This window comes from Gekko japonicus, unplaced genomic scaffold, assembly GCF_001447785.1.
Source record: "Gekko japonicus isolate JY-2015 unplaced genomic scaffold, Gekko_japonicus_V1.1 scaffold1755, whole genome shotgun sequence".
Classification (NCBI taxonomy): Eukaryota; Metazoa; Chordata; class Lepidosauria; order Squamata; family Gekkonidae; genus Gekko; species Gekko japonicus.
In genome coordinates, this window is record NW_015166474.1 from 68,032 (window position 1) to 85,404 (window position 17,373).

Sequence of the window (17,373 nt, forward strand, 5' to 3'; positions counted from 1 at the left end):
GATCCCAGGGTCAACACACCAGCCGGGGGGGATGGGGGGACAGTATGGACGACTCACAGCCCATTGAGACCAGCACGCTGGCCCAGCGAGAACGTCATGCCCACAGCGCAAACCAGGAACAGACCAAGAGAACCTTCCATGAAGAGTCCAGGTCACTCAAGAACCGCTGGGACCAGTCAAGGTGTCCAGCAGCCAAGGGGACGCACAACCTGCAAGGCCACAAGTAGATTCCTAGCAGATTCCCAACAGACTCGTCGTCAAACACTTGACAGCAAACACTACGGTTGCCTCAGTGGTCCTTACTCGCTGGTGCTCCTTTACAGTCCCCAGTGGATCGATCACAGTGGGACTCCGTGGTCCTTCAGCTGCCTCTGCGGGTCCTCCCGTAGAAACGCTCAGGGGCCTGCCAGTCTTCCAGCCGCCACCACAGCCTCCAATTAGGTCTTCTCAGGAGGAGGCGCTGATCTTCTGGCCATCTGCCACCACTCCCAACCAGGTCCACATTTGAAAACAAAGGACCAGGTTGAGAAGCTGCGGACTCACACCACCAAGGGCACCGGATCCACAAGGTCCGCCACCCGGCTCGCTTTGGTAAGTCCAAGTGCATGCGCAAGCACAAACACCAAGGGTCCAGAGTCAAAGCTCTGGTACCTGATAAAGGAAACTATGACTCTCAAAAGCTTGTACCCTGGAAACCTCATTTGGCCTTGGAGGTGCTACTGGACTCAGATCTTGCTCTCCTACATGGCTGTCCCTCTTGTTGTAGGAAGGGAAATCAGCAGCTGGTCCTGAACATCTCAGCTAGCACTTGCAAATGCATAATGCTCTGCCTTGTGACATATTATTGGCATGTCGACTGTTTTGTCTTATGCTTGGTCCATGCTGGTGGAGCATGGCTAAAGTAAAGGTAAAGGTTCTTTTGCTCGAAAGCCAGTCGAATCCGACTCTAGGGTTGCGGTGCTCATCTCCGTTTCAAAGCCAATGAGCCAGCGCTGTCCGAAGACGTTTCCGTGGTCATGTGGCCGGCATGACTAAACACCAAGGCGCACGGACCGCTGTTACCTTCCCACTGAACTGGTACCTATTTATCTGCTTGCAGTTTCTTGCTTTCGAACTGCTAGGTTGGCAGGAGCTGGAACTAGAGACGGGAGCTCACTCCGTCATGTGGCACACTCGGGTCTCAAACTGCTGAACTACCGACCTTCCACAGCCTGCAGTTCAGCGTCTTAACCACTTGAGCCACTGCAGCTCCTGACTCTCAGCTCCCGGCTTCACAGCTCACAGACCCCTTAGCACCTGGATGCTCCGGCTAGACTCTGGCTGGACTCAGGCTTGATCCTTGACTCTGGCTGGACTCACCCTGGGCCCATAACCCTGTTGCGCAGACGTGTCGTGCGACATGGCTAGGGATCTTCAAAAGCACTGATACCTGGACAAGGATAATAGTGAAAGAGAAGAGCCCCATGTTTCAGTCATTAGGTGGGATCTAATATTGGACACGTGTCCCAGCTGCCGTTGCTACAGAAGAGTCAAGTGGGAGAGGGGTGTGGCCAGGTGACAAGGGAGTCACGGGACAGGTCAGGGTCTGCAGAATGCCTGAAGAGTGGCTATTGATGCAAGCCGGGGGGGGGGGAGGCTGATGATATCATCAACTTATGAGTGACTCTGTCAGTTATTCTCCAGGCATGGTGCCTTCATCAGACAGCTGACTTCAGACTTTGCCTGCCTTTATCACTGGTAAGCAACTAGATGACCCTAGAGGTCCCTTCCAACTCTATGATTCTTTTGGTAAGGCAAAATGGTCATCCCTTCCCCTCTGGCTGTCACACAGTGCTGGAAGTCACGTAATGCGTTGAGGGTCACGACACAAGCCTATGGCCTTTGTGTCATAAGCAGGGCTGCCAACCCCCAGGTGGCACCTAGCGATCTCCTGCTATTACGATTGATCTCCGGACGACAAAGACCAGTTCCCCTGGAGAAGATGGCTGCTCTGGAGGGTGGACTCTGGTGCACTGTACGCTGCTGGGGTCCCTCCCCTTTCCCAAACCCTATGCTCCACCCCCAAATCTCCAGGAATTTCCCAACTCAGAGCTGGCAACTCTTGCCAGGAGACATCTCAAGTGGGTAGGATCCGACATGTTGAGTTTTTGTTTTGCTGGGCCTACCCCCAGTAGTGGTTCTTATTGGTTAACCGTGGTTCTGGTGTTGTTTGTTTACTGTTTTATTGAATCGTTTTATTATCTTCGAGATCCTACTCAGCCCTACCCCACCTTCCTGGGTAGATATCAGTTACCTGCCTACCGTTTTTCTTCTCACCTTGACACAGAGAGTCCTCCATCTTTCTGGGTTATACCTCTGAGCAGGGCTTTTTTTGTAGAAAAAGCCCAGCAGGAACTCATTAGCATATTAGGCCACACCCGTGACAGCACAGCTCATTAGCATATTAGGCCACCTCCCCATGTTACCAGAAGTGTGGTCAGCAGGTCAAAACCCAGGGCTTTTGGCATGTTAGGCCACACACCCCTAATTGTAGCCAATCCGAATGAGTTCCTGTTGTTGGGTGTGGCCTATTATGCTAATGAGTTCCTGCTGGGTGTGGCCAACTTGGGAGCCAGCCGGAACTCCGTTCCTGTGTGTTCCTGCCCAAAAATAGCTCTGCCTCTGAGGATGCCAGTCACAGCGGCTGGCGAAACGTCAGGTCCTACAATGCCAAGACCACGGCCATACAGACCGGAAAATCTACAACAACCAATGAACTCCGGCCATGAAAACCTTCGACAACGTGTTGTTTTTAATTGTTCTAATGTTTTACGCGCACTGCTTTGGGGACCCCGATTGGGTGGAAAGGAGGCATTAAAATGTTTTAAATATATATATTTTTTAAAAAACATGAGCTGCTGGGGGGGGGGAAGATCCCCTTCAGCTACTATTTGTGAGGTATATAAGGTGGACGTGAACCGCAGAAACACCGCTGGCCTTTGTCCCTTCAATTCACTTGTGACTGTGAGAACAACAGCAGAGGCGACAAGGAATTGAGGAAAGAATGAGGAAAAGAGCTGGGTAAGCAGCCGGGGAAAAGAGAAGAACTGAATCAAATGGGAAAGCCAGGAAGCCTGGAGACCAAAGCCCTGTGAGGAAAGGCTGAGGGACTTGGGAATGTTCAGTCTGGAGAAGAGGAGGTGGGGGGGGGGACACGATTGCTCTCTTGAAGTATTTAAAGGGCTGTCCCTTAGAGGTGGTTAAGGAGCTGTTCCTGTGGGCAGCAGAGGAGAGGACTCACAATAATTGGGTTAAAACTAAGGGTGGGAAGGTACCCACTGGGTATCAGAAGAAGAAGAAGAGATTGGATTTATCCCCCGCCCTTCACTACCCAAAGGTGTCTCAGAGCGTCTTACAAACTCCTTTCCCTTCCCCTTTCCCCTCGCCACCACAGACACCCTGTGAGGCAGGTGGGGCTGAGAGAGCTCTGACAGAAACTGCTCTTTTTCAAGAACAGCTCTGACAGAACTATGGCTTGCCCAAGGTCATCCAGCAGGTGCAAGCGGAGGAGTGGGGAATCAAACCCGGTTCTCCCAGATTAGAGTCCATACACTTAACCACTACAGCAAACTGGTATTAGGGAAAACGTTTCCACAGTAAGAGTTGTTCAGACAGCAGAATCAGCTGCCTGGGAAGGTGGTGAGCTCCCCCTCCCTGGCAGTCTTGAAGCAGCGGCTGGACAAACCCTTGTCAGGGATGCTCTCGGCTGATCCTGCATTGAGCAGGGGGTTGGACTAGATGGCCGATAGGCCCCTCCCACCTCTGTGATTCTATGAAGACCTGTGAAGAGGGACCAGAGTAGACGACTTGGCCCCCGCTTTAGCATAAATGAAAGAAATGAACACCTCCCTTGGGATTTTAAAGAGATCTGTATGCCCCCCACTCCTAGGGATGCCAGCCTCCAGGTGGGGCCTGGGGATCCCCCAGAATTACAGCTTGTCTCCAGACTGCAGAGATCAGTTCCGATGGAGCAAATGGATGCTCTGGAGGGTGGACTCTATGGCACTGAACCCCACTGAGGTCCCTGCCCTCCCCAGGCTCCACCCCCCAACCTGGATCTGGCCACACTACTCCCCCATCCCCCACCGGTGGTCACGGGTGGGGTGGGGACCCGGCAACCCTACCTCCACCCTCCAAATCCTTTGCCCAGGATCTGCAATGTAGTACCCCAATCTAGACTGTGAAATCAAAATGTGAGTTTGGATTCTGGGGGGAAAGGACACCAATCCCTTGGCATCTATCAAAAACACAGAAACGCCCCGACCTGGACGGTCCGGGCTAGCCCGGTCTCGTCAGATTTCGGAAGCCGGATCGGCCCCGGTTCACAGTTCAGTGGGAGACCGCCGAGGAAGCCCAGAGGGGCTACGCAGAGGCAGGCAAGGGACAACCACCTCTGTTCACCTCTTGCCTTGGAAACCCTAAGGCAGCTGAGTCGCCTTAAGACAGCTGAGACTTGATGGCAGTTTCCACCATTGGAGTTTAAAAAAAACAAAACACAACAACCTAAAATTTCAGGGCAGGTTTCTGGAACTTTATCCTGCGAATGGCCCATAAAGCAGCCATTCGCAGAATGACAGAGTGAAAAGGAACCTCGGCCCCTGCCAGACGGCAGAAAAAAACACGGCCAAAGTGCAGCTTTTTAGAGCCGCACCAAAAGAGACACGCAGTTGCTCCCCGGCACGATCAGATGCCAGGGAGGAAGCCACCGATGGGAGACCGAGGCAGCCGGCTGCGCATGCGTGTGCATGCGCAGTTTGGCCAGGAGCCTCGAATGCTCCTGACGATGGATGCGCCGGCGATCCCATGGCCGCGCTTGCTGCGGTGTTTCAGGTAAGTCCTTCCCTTTACTTGATTTTTTTTTGCTCCGCAGCACTGGGCTGTAGGGACGGATTGGGGACGGGTGCGCGCCGATTCCCAGGTGTTGCGGTGAGATCGCGCACGTTTGCTGCGCCCCCGATCCGTCCCTCTTCCGGCCCAAAACCTCCCGTGTGACCGGGGCCCTCAAGAATCAATTGACACCCGGCAATAGCAAACATCATCAATTATTTCCCCTCTTAAAACTTATCCCTAGGAAACCCCACCCCTTCTTGGCAAATGCCATTACCCAAGTGGGGGTGGACATGCATCCACCCAGCTTCGATAATGGTATTTGCCATAAAGCATGTCTTTACAACCAGCCTAAATGTGCTTCCTTCGATTCCTCTCAATTTGCTTCCTTTGCTCCTTGTTCTTCCATCAGTCGTTCCAGTGCAACGGTTGCTCTCCCTCTTTGTAAAGGAAGCCTTTCGCACAGCTAAACATCCTCAAGTTGAGGAATGGCAAAGGGGTCGGTCGTTGCAAATCATTCCAGCCCTACATTTCAGCAGTTAAAGGAGTATATAGAGTTAAGGCACTTGGCTCGATATAAAAGGTGACAAGGTTCGGGATCTGCACTCTTTGTTCGACTCTGAAAAGAACGGCTGACACCCAAGTAGGAGCAGATGTAACCCCAGGGCCCCCAAACTTTTTGAGTCTATGGGCACCTTTGAAATTCTGACACGGTGAGACGGGCGCAGCTACAAAATGGCTGCTGCAGAAGGCGGAGCCAGCGACAAAACAGCTGTCACAGCTCGCCTACTGTCACACAGTGAAGATCCTTGTGCTGTAGTGGCCGCTGCTGACAAGGCAATGTTTTTAAAAAATCTGCACAGGCAATCAAATCTCCAGTGGCCAATCAGAAGCATCGACCCTGCCCACTTTCCAAAAAAAGCACTTGGTGGACACCAGCAAAGGCATCAGTGGGCTCCACCATGATTCCTGCGGGAACCGTATTGGGGATCCCTGGTGGAACCCAAACCACATCCAGCCTGAGAAATATATTATAGCTCAAAACCAAACTTATTCCACAACGTTCTCCAACCCAACATGAAGGAAGAGCCATACTTACGTCGACAATGAGGAAATCGAGCCAGCACCAGGCATTGGTGAAGTACTTCTTAAAGCCGTAAGCTACCCATTTGAGAAGCATCTCCAGAACAAAAATGTAAGTGAAGATACGGTCGGCGTATTCCAACATGGTTTTAATGTTCCTTCGCTCTTCAAGGTAGATGTCTTCAAATGCCTGGAAGGAGAAAGCAGCTTATTGCAGTGCTACGTACTTCAGATGATCTACTCGGCGGGGTAAAATCAAGAAGGCGGCTCTAGGAATAAACAACTAGACCAGTGCAAAATATTTGCCAATGAACAAAGGTCCCATCCAAACACCAGATTTGCTCAATGTCGCCATAGGGTTGTTCGAAAGACATTTTAAAAAAAAGAATTTCACAATTTGTCTTTTTCATTCTCTGCAAGAAGAACGATAATTTACAGTCCCGGTCTACGAAATGTTTGAGTGAGAATACTCAGGGGTCATTTCCTGCAGGAGCGCACAGGAGCAGAGTACCGGCAGTAAAGAGCCCAGGGGACGGGCACATGCAACAAGCCCCACCCCCTGCTCCCAGCAGCCCTCAGTCAGAGCAAGAAGCAGCCAGGTAAGCTGCAGAGCCCCCCCCCCGGCCCAAAACAGTCTAGTGGCACCTTTAAGACCAAGTTTTATTCAGGTATGAGCTCTCCCTCCTCTGTGAGGACAGATCTGCATAATAATTCCCCCCCCAATAGCTAGCAATCCAAAACAGTCCAGTGGAGCCTGAGCAGTGGGTGTTGCCTTCTGACACACTTCCGGTGATGCCAGGGGGTGTGGCATATGCAAATAAGTTATGCTAATGAGTTACGCTAATGAGTTACGCGAATGAGCTCCTGCACCTCTTTTTCTACAAAATGACCCCTGAGAATACTCGGTTTGTGTTATGTGCCACCATGTCACTTTTGACTTGTGGTGGTCCTTTGAACTAATGACCTCCAACATGCCCTGTCATTAGCAGCCTTGTTCAGGTCTTGCAGACTAAAGGCCCCATGTGGCTTCCTTGATTGAGTCCCTCCCTCTCATGTTGGGTCTTCTTCTTTTCCTCTTTTCTACTGTTTCTAGTATTACTGTGTTTTCCAGTGAGTCTTGTATCCCAGCCTATTGATTTCATGGGGTTCAGGCCAGCCTATTTATGCACAGAATTACTCTGTTAAGGTGATTTGCAACGTGATCCACAAAGCGTTTAAGACCACGTGAACAGCTGCTCAGATGGAGGAGACCACCTAGTCTGGGATCTTGTTTCCAACAGCACTCTCTTGGAATTGACAAACAGGACACAGATTTCCTATGTTGTATGCCCCCCAAGCATGTAATAAAAGATATTGCCTCTGAACATGGAAGTGCTTTTTTGCTACTATGGCTAATTACTACTTTTGCTCTCCCATGAGCATGTCTAATTCTTCTTCAGAGTCATAATTCTTCTTCGGAGTCACCTGAACTAGTGGCCATGATCACATCTTGTGGTTGGATTCCCTAAGCTAATCATGCACAGTTCACCTAAATGCAGTGGGCCCGTCTTTGTGGTTCTCTCATTTAGGGAGTCAGATCTACACAGCTGGCAATAGCCAGATGAAAACAGTCTGTGGCTTCCTACAGAGATCATGGGAGTTGGTCACCAAGACATGAATAAATTGACTTCTGTTGAGTCTACCCATTGGTCTGCCAAGGTCAATGTTGCCTACTCAGACTGGCTGTGGCTCTCCAAGGTCTCAGAGTAAAGGCCCTTCACATCAACTATGACCTGATCTTCTGGCTGAAGGTGCCAAGGATGATATCTGGGACTTTTGGCATGCAAAGGACCCGCTCCACCACTGAGCCACAGCCCGTCTGTGATGCACCCCCATCCACTCAGGGCTAAAGGGATATCCCAGAGGGCAGCCATGTTGGTCTGCAGTAGAACATCTAGACATGAGTCCAGTCGCACCTCAGAAACCAACAAGATGGGGGGGGCATGAGCTTTCAAAAGCCAAAGCTCCCTTCGTCAGATACCTGACACCTGACAAAGGGACCTTTGTCTGCGATCAGATGACAGGCTTTGGCCCGGTCTGGCCACGCCTTTAATTTCTCCAGAGCTGTTTGTTCCAGAGAGGTGCGACCAGACATGCTACCCTATTCCTGCCTTACCTCGTGGTCAACTGTTCAGCCCACCACTGCATGGTCACCAGGGAGAGAGCGGGCAGACAGCTTCTTTCTTTAAAAAACCCCTCTAATGTGCATATGCACATAACTGCTTATTTGCTAGGAGCAGATATGCAGTTATGTGCACATCGCTAACTGCAGGGGGGAAAGGCGGCCAAGGACCAGAAGCATCAGACCTCCCCAAGTGGTCTGAGCACGCAAGAGAGAGATCAGATGCCTAGAAATTCACAGTGAGACAAGTTCAGTCGTAAACACCAGACTTTATACAGTGGTGGGAAAGTCAGGGGTGGGGGCCGACAACTGAGGGATGGGAGGCAGCGGGCAGACAGCTTCTTTCTTTAAAAAGCCCTCTAATGTGCACAGGCACAGAACTGCTTTATGCGCACATCACTAACTGCAGGGGGGAAAGGCGGCCAAGGACCAGAAGCATCAGACCTCCCCAAGTGGTCTGAGCACGCAAGAGAGAGATCAGATGCCTAGAAATTCACAGTGAGACAAGTTCAGTCGTAAACACCAGACTTTATACAGTGGTGGGAAAGTCAGGGGTGGGGGCCGACAACTGAGGGATGGGAGGCAGATATTGCCGTCCGATCACGCACTTCAAATCTGGTAGGGAGCCGCCACAACATCGGAGCAACTTGTCCGTCTGACCACAGCCTTTGACTCCCAAAAGTTCATCCCTTGAAGATCTTGTGGATCTCTCGGGCGCTACTGGACTCGAATCTAGCTGCTCTAGAAGCCATGAAATCCTAAACACTCTTTGCACGATATCAAAGCTGTGGGAGACAAACCAGCTCACAAGCAGTGTTCCCTCTAAGCTGAGATATTGCCATCCGATCACGCACTTCAAATCTGGTAGGGAGCCACCACGACATCGGAGCAACGTGTCCGTCTGACCGCAGCCTTTGACTCTCAAAAGCTCATCCCTTGAAGATCTTGTGGATCTCTCAGGTGCTACTGGACTCGAACCTAGCTGCTCTAGAAGCCATGAAATCCTAAACACTCTTTGCACGATATCAAAGCTGTGGGAGACAAACCAGCTCACAAGCAGTGTTCCCTCTAAGCTGAGTTAGTGTGAGCTGGCTCACAGTTTTTTAGCCTCCAGCTCACACATTTTTGTCTTAGCTCAGGAAGGAGGGCTCCAGAGCAAACTAATTGATGCAGTAGCCAATGCTTGCTCACAACTTTAATGCCAGTAGCTCACAAAGTAGAATTCTTGCTCACAAGACTCCACAGCTCAGAGGGAACACTGCTCACAAGCTGGTTTTTTTTGGGGGGCGGGGGACATTAGAAGAAGCGGCAGCAACAGGAACAGATGAGAGCAGGCTAGACAGGCATCATTATCCGGAAGGGGGAAAGCTGTCCAATTAAGGTGACTAGCACCGAGGAGAGCCCGAGCCAAGGCTGAGTGAAGCCAAGGCTGCGTTGAAGACAGAGTGGGTTAGCGTTCATTGAAAACAGCCTGGCAGAAAGCTCAGAGTCCTCTGATGCAAAGGGAACCACTCCAGAAGGCGAAGTCTGGCCCAGCTCCATCCCAGTGGGCATAAAAGGCAGCTTCCCAGCCAAGTCCAATGTCTTGGTCCACCGCCAAAGCGCTCTGGACTGGGAATAAGGATCTCAGCTGTGATACAGCCACGGGTGGTACCAGCACTGTTACGTTTCCCCCTTCAGATGCGCTCAGGCGTGCTAGCCAGTGTGTGGTGGAGTGGTTACAGAGTCAGACTAGGTTCTGCGAGACCTGGGCTCAAGTCCCAACTGTGCCATGTAACTTCCTGGCTGACTCTTTGAACGAGTCTCTCTCTTTCAGTGTAACCTCACAGGGTCGTAGTGAGGACCAAAGAAGGAGGAACATCTGGACTGAAATAGACCATCAGTCCATCACTGAACCAGACCATCAGTCCATCGCAGTCTCTATTGTCTACTCAGATTGGCAGCGGCTGTCTAGGGTCTCAGGTAGAGGTCTTTCACACCACTTATCACCTGATCTTCTTAACTGGAGATGACAGGGATTGAACCTGGGACTTTCTGCATGCAAAGCAGAGGCTCTGCCACTGAGCTACAGCCCCTCCCCCCCGAGAACCACATGCACCCATGGAGCTGTATGGGGAAGGGCTATACAGAAAGCTGTGCAGAACTACATCTTCGAGACTGCTCACAGTTCATTCTTGGCACTCCTAAAAGAACCAGGGCAGGATTTCCAGGCGGCTGCTTTATCAGCAGCAGCTGAATTGACCGCTTGCCGTATGAAAGCTAAAGCAATTTCCACAGTAATGGTCTGTCAGGGAGATAATTATCATGCCTAATATTTACGTAGCCCTTTCCCCAAGAGCCCAGAACGCTTCCCGCACCTGAGGCCACCCAGCGGATGCATCCCCGAGCTGACATTTGAACTCGGTTCATACCTAAACTGAGGGGATAGGAGGGAGCCTGCCCTGACTCCATCTCCCAAATGGCTCTGCTCACTTCTATTTTTTAAAAAATTTCTTTGATTTATATCCCGCCCTCCCCTCTCTTTTTCACCCCCTATCAGTGTGTCCCGGCAGCTGAAGACTTTTTTGTTTCGCTTGACATACCCCCAGTAATGGTTACGGGCAGGAGTCCTTTGGTAGCATAACTCATTATCATAACTTATTTGCATGTGCCACACCCCCTGACATCACCGGAAGTGTGTCAGAAGGCAACGCCCACTGCAACTTACCTGGCTGCTTCTCGCTCCTCGTAGCCTGGGGCTGCTGGGAGCAGGGGGCGGGGCTTGTTGCATGTGCCCGCCCCCTGGGCTCTTTACTGCCGGAGCTCCGCTCCTGTGTGCTCCTGCAGGAAATGACCTGTGGTTACGGGCCCTCCTCCCTGGTTCCGGTGTTGTTGGTCGATGTGTTTTTACTGAATTATTTCATGACGTTAAATGTTGTTGTTTTTTTTTTAATGATCCAAATGTTCTAATGGTTTTTACATTCACCGCCTTGGGGACCCTGACCAGGTGGAAAGGCGGCCTAAATATGTTTTAAATAAATAACTTCTCTTCCTGCTTTCATCCACTCAAAATTACCCCCTCTCAGTTTGTTCTCCCACCACCACCACCACCACCAGCGGAGGGAAGAAGAAATACGGGAATCTCATATCTCTTCCTCTATGAGTGGAACGGCAGTTTGGGGACAATTCTCAACAGAACGATATCAGGAAAGGAGAAGATCAAGAGCTCTCCTCATGCTTTTCTGCTTCTGATTCCAACCTTCAAAAGCTGAGATGCACTAAAGAAATTAGTTTGGGGGAAGAATTATTCAACTGACTCAGCTGTGTAGTTTGAGTTTCATTCAAACCTTTCCTTCAGATGCCATCTTTTCTTCTTCTTCTTCTTTTGAGTCTTAGGGCCAAATTAGCTATAATGGCATCCTTGTGGCGGCCACCACCATTTTGAAGTAATTTAAAAATGCTGTGAGGGGCTGCTCTGGCGGCCTTTTAAATGACTTTCTGAACGGTGGTGGCATCCTTGGGGCATTTTAAAATGGCTGTCGAATGGTGGCAGCATCCTTGCGTCATCTTAACACTACTTCAAGATGGCAGTGGCGTCCTTGTGTCATTGTAAACCGATTTCAAAATGGCAGCAGCGTCTTTGAGGCATTTTAAACCGATTTCAAAATGGCAGCAGCGTCTTTGAGGCATTTTAAAATGGCTCCTCATGATGACCACAAGGACACTTTCGTATCTAGTTTGGCCCTCTGACCCGTAAAGTAAGTTGAGGGGAGGGAGTAGATCACTCCTGTCACACAAAGACATCCTAAACTGAGGGAAAGGTACACTATTCTCCAGTTGATACAGGAACTGGGGAGACGCTGTCCCAGATAGGGATGGGCACGAACCGGCTGACAAACTTTAGAATTGTCATGAATTTTGGCCGGTTTGTGGTTTGCAAATCAATGTTCACGAACTGAAGTACTGCCATGAACTTTCATGAACTTTGATGCAGTTTGTGGTGGTTCGTGAAGAGCAGAAGGTAGGAGTTTAAACCCCTGCTTTCTACTCTTCACAAAAAACAGCTGAGCGCTCCCAGCCATTTATACCCCTGCTTTCTGCTCCCCGCGAAAAGCAGAAGTGAGCAGAAAGCAGGGGTTTAAACTTTAAATGGCTCATGAACTGGATTGGTTCGTGAATCAACCTCTTGGTTCATATGGGTTTGTGGTTCAGTTCGTGGTTCAGCCCTAGATGAAAGGCTGCAGATTCCCCAACAGAACAAAAAGGGGGGAAATGCCAGGTGATGGATGACTGATTTATTATACAAAGTCCCTACGCTTTTCGCCATGCAGGCTTCATCAGGGGGAATCAGAACATTCAACTAGTGCTGGAACTGTCCACAGCAAATTTTTCTTTATCCTGCCCATTCCCCCCACACAGTCTATCACCTTTATCTCCTTCTCTGCTTTCTGGGAGTTTGCCCAACATGCCTCCTGCCTCTCTCAGCAAAGCAGTTGAAGAGAAAGAGGCAAGACATACTGAATCACAGATGGGCGGGAGATGATTCTAGAAGATTAACGATAATTCAGAAAGCTCTCTTCACACATGTGTAGGCATATTTTTTTTAAAGGATCATGAGGAGAAAATTGTAAGTTCTGAAGCTTACCAGTGCTCCGCTGCTCAGGAGGATCATAAATATAATGAACGTTTCGAACCAGCTGTGTTCAACAATTTGGTAGCAGGTTTTCCGGAGCCTCCACCAAACTCTCCCGGGAAATTTCGTGGTGTCCACAGAACAGCAGGGGAAGAGTCGGACGCATGCTGAAAAGAGCAAGCCAGGCCAGAGAGAATGTTTAATGCCAAAGGGGATGAAACATAAGAACATAAGAACATAAGAGACGCCAATGATGGATCAGGCCAAAGGCCCATCCAGTCCAACACTCTGTATCCCACAGTGGCCAGAAATACCAGTGCCATCAGGAGGTCCACCAGTGGGGCCAGGACATTAGAAGCCCTCCCACTGTTGACCCCCCCCAAGCACCGTGGGTAGACAATACTGACTTCGATGGACCAAAGGTCTAAGGCATGTGTTCATGTGCTTCAAGGGGCTATTCTGCATCTAGCATTCACACCACATTTTCTCAACTGGGAGGAAAAAGTGCAGCTCAAAACCACATTCAAATAGCTCATAGTGACTGCAAAGTCATCACTGAACGGCTATAAAATGGCCATAAATCTATACAGAAGGTACAATAAAATCCGATGAACAAAGAAAGCGGAAGCGGCATGGAGTGTGGAGGCTGCCATCAAATCCGATGAACAAAGAAAGCGAAAGCGGCATGGAGTGTGGGGGCTACCATAAAGTCCAACGATCAAAGGAAGTGAAAGCAGCATGCGATGCAGAGGGGAATTTCTGTTCCAATGTGGGTTTTGTAAAACAATGAAGGGAAAAGCCAATGCGGAATCAGCCAAGGTTTCAAATCCTCTGTTTTTTGTGTGGCTGCTTTTACAATTCTTGTGTATCCAAAGGGTTGTTTGGGATTCATGCACAGTTTATATGGCATTTAGGTCTATGACTATATTAGTACATACGTGATATTGATATACTAGGGTTGCCAACGCTGGGTTCAGAATACAGTTGCCAACCTCCAGGTGGTGGCTGGAGATCTGGGATTACAAGCAATGTTCCCTCTAAGCTGTGGAGTCTTGTGGGCAAAAAATTCTACTTTGTGAGCTACTGGCATAAAAGTTGTGAGCGAGCAATCTGGAGCCATCTTTCCTGAGCGAAAAGAAAAATGTGTGAGCTGGAGGCTAAAAAACTGAGCTAGCTCACACTAACTCATCTTAGAGGGAACACTGATTACAACGGATTTCTAGGCGATAGAGATCAAATCCCCTGGAGAAAATGGCTGCTTCGGAAGGCAGACTCTATGGCATTATACCCCATTCAAGTCCCTCCCCAAACCTTACCCTTCTCAGCCTCCACCCCCAAAATCTCCAGGTATTTCTCAACCTGGAGCTGGTAACCCTAGTTTGGAAACACCTCGAGATTTGGGGGTGCAGTCTGAGAAGTAGGGTTGCCAAGTCCTGCAAACTCACCGGCAGGGGAGGCTCTGATGGGTCCGGGAGCCGGATCCGGATACGCGTGCGCGCCGCCAGCACGTCAACGGAAGTGATGTGTGACGTCGCTCATGTTGGGGGCGTGGCCCAGATCGTTGGGGGGGGAAACCATATGGTTCCCCCCAGCGATCTGGGCCACGCCCCCAACATGAGCGACATGGCTGCAGCTTTGGGGGGCGGAGTTCCCCCCGGGGCCCAATTCCAGCGCAGCAGAAATTGGGCCTCCAAAGCGGGGGTTTCCCCGCCCCCCGCCCCCACTTGGCAGCCCTACTGAGAAGGATGGGGTTTGGGGAGAGGAAGGACCTCGAGGGGATCTAATGCATGCGCTCTCCAAAGCAGCCATTTCCTCCAGCAGACTGGATCCCCGTAGTCTAGAGTTGGGCTGTAATTCTGGCAGATCTCCCGGCCTCATCTGGAGGTTAGAAACCCCATGAAATACTAAAACACAAATTACAACGGGGGAGGGGGGGAATGTATGTACTTCACTGGAGAAAAATGCAGGGAGTTAGAAAGGGACATGAAATGTAGCCAATGCAAAGTCCAGTTCACACAAGGGTTGAAATGGAATTGGTGTGTGTGTGTGTGTGGGGGGGGTTTACAACCAAGAGGTATGAGAAATCTGGAATCGTCCCATTCCACCAAGAGCCGACCAATATGTCCACATGTGAATTAACCAACTAAGCCAGTGATGGCGAACCTTTTAGAGACCGAGTGCCCAAACTGCGACCCAAAAACCACTTATTTATCGTAAAGTGCCAACACGGCAATTTAACCTGAATACTGAGGTTTTACTTTAGAAAAACAACTCATACATTCACTAAAGATGATCCAAACAAAGTAAGGAAAGCAATCCCAAATGCTTTCATTTACTTAAAATTATTTGGCAGAGAATTCGACACTTTAATGATGGTCTGGGCCTGGCTGGGGCGATGGCACACGTGCCCACAGAGAGGGCTCTGAGTGCCACCTCTGGCACCCGTGCCATAGGTTCGCTACCACTGAACTAAGCTTTATGTGAGAAGGGGGTGGCGGCGGCACATGATTTCAATGACTAAAATGGTTCACAGCTGAGCAAGACCATTTTGCAAATTAAATACAAAAGTACAATAATGTTGGGAGATTTGATTTATGGTCTCTGGTTCTACGAAAACACCCCCAAATCCTTGGGTAACATAATAAGCTTTTAACCCTTTCCAGTTGGTCTGGTTGTGCTGTGAGCGCAAGACATCACCAAATATATAACAGTATAACCTTCATCCATTTGATATTAATATTGAATATTACTAACAGAAGTGAGCAGTGACTCACAAAAGCTCCCACCCTGCCACAGATGTTGTTAGTCTTCAAGGTGCTACTAGACTCTTGCTCTTTTCTACATTACATAATGCAACCTTCACCTATTTAGAGAAGAAGAAGAAGAAGAGATTGGATTTATACCCCGCCCTTCACTTGGAGTCTCAGAGCGGCTTACAAACTCCTTTTCCCTTCCCCTCCCCACAACAGACACCCTGTGAGGTGGGTGGGGCTGAGAGAACTCTGACACAAACTGCTCTTTTTCAAGGACAGCTGTGCCAGAGCTTGTGACTGACCCAAGGTCACATCAGCAGGTGCAAGTGGAGGAGTGGGGATTCAAACCCGGTTCTCCCAGATTAGAGTCCGTACACTTAACCCACTAGACCAAACTGGCTCTCCTAAACCTCCTACACAGGGGTCATTCCGTAGAAAAAGAGGTGCAGGAGCTCATTAGCATAACTCATTAGCATAAATTATTTGCATATGCCACACCCCCTGACATGTGTCAGAAGGCAACACCCACTGCTCAGGGTCCACTGAACTGTTTTGGATTGCTAGCTGTTGGCGGGGGGGACATGCAGATCTGTCCTCACAGAGGAGGGAGAGCTTTTACCTGAATAAAACTTGGTCTTAAAGGTGTCACTGGACTGTTTTAGACGGGGGGGGGGGCTCTGCAGCTTGCCTGGCTGCTTCTTGATCTGACTATTCTATGATAGCAAGAAAATGCAAGTAGATAAATAGGGACCGCTTCGGTGGGAAGGTAACAGCGTTCTGTGTGCCTTGGCATTTAGTCATGCCAGCCACATGACCATGGAAACGTCTTTGGACAGTGCTGGCTCTTCGGCTTGGAAACGGAGATGAGCACCGCAACCCTAGAGTCGAATTCGACTGGCTTTCGAGCAAGGGAAACCTTTACCTTTACCTGAAAGTGTGAAATTGTCCATAGTGGCAGGGGTGGATTGGGATGCTAAAACAGGTTTGGGGGAAAACCACGGGGCCAATCAGCCCCAATGCTGGCAGCTTTTAAAGTTATGCAGTTCTTGCTTCAAAAAAAAAAAAGCCTTGTAAAACAAGTCTAATAGATAAGAAAAAACCTTAAAATGCTGGAACTCTGCAGAAAACGTCTGTGCTGGGCGCCGCCCTAACCGGAAACCCCCGCCCCAATACTGATAAAAGTTTGCTGCTTCCGATACAGGAGTTACACTCTGACACATACACACAAATCAAGGTGGGCACTTCGGGCTCTTTAACAAGAGGTATTTCTGTAGGTAAAGGAGTAAAGCAGGGGTGTGTTTTAGCCCCCCTGCTATTCAACCTGTACATAAATGACATTGTTTCCAAATTATCGGGTTCAGAATTTGTTTCGCCTTCTATAGACCATCAGAAAATATCACTCCTGTTGTATACTGATGACATGGTACTAACTTCCCAAAACAGAATCTGCCCCAAAAGCCTTCTAAATAGTCTGGGTGATTATGGAAATGAAGAGAAGCTTACAATTAATTACATGAAAACCAAACTTATGGTTTTCCGGAATAGACCAAAACAAGTTCTCCTGCGCATACACGGCATATCAATAGAGCAGTGTAAAACCTATAAATATCTGGGCATTACCAATCAGCTTTTGTGACATGGGGACAGTTTTGTGTAGTGGTTAGGAGCGTTGACTCTAATCTGGGAGAACTGGGTTTGATTCCCCACTCCTTCACATGCAGCTGCTGGTGTGACTTTGAGTCAGTCATAAGTTCTTTCAGAGCTGTTCTCTCTCTCTCTTTTTAATTTTTATTTATGATTTTAACTTCACCATAAACAGGGGTACAATATTAAAATTACATGCAGTGAGTCTATCACATTATTTTTTACCTAACTGGGTATGTAATCTGTTCCATCTT

The 17,373-nt window shown here is 49.4% G+C and overlaps 1 protein-coding gene across 1 annotated transcript in view; it reads right to left on the reverse strand.

Moving 5' to 3' along the window:
• The window catches only part of LOC107111187 (sodium channel protein type 5 subunit alpha-like), a gene marked incomplete at both ends in the record, with an annotated part of 379,380 nt that overhangs the window by 66,939 nt on the left and 295,068 nt on the right, over positions 1-17,373 (reverse strand). Inside the window, 2 exons of the mRNA XM_015412116.1 lie at positions 5,966-6,139; positions 12,735-12,889. Of these exons, the coding sequence (XP_015267602.1) occupies positions 5,966-6,139; positions 12,735-12,889 (329 nt within the window). The remainder of the gene's footprint in view (positions 1-5,965; positions 6,140-12,734; positions 12,890-17,373) is intronic.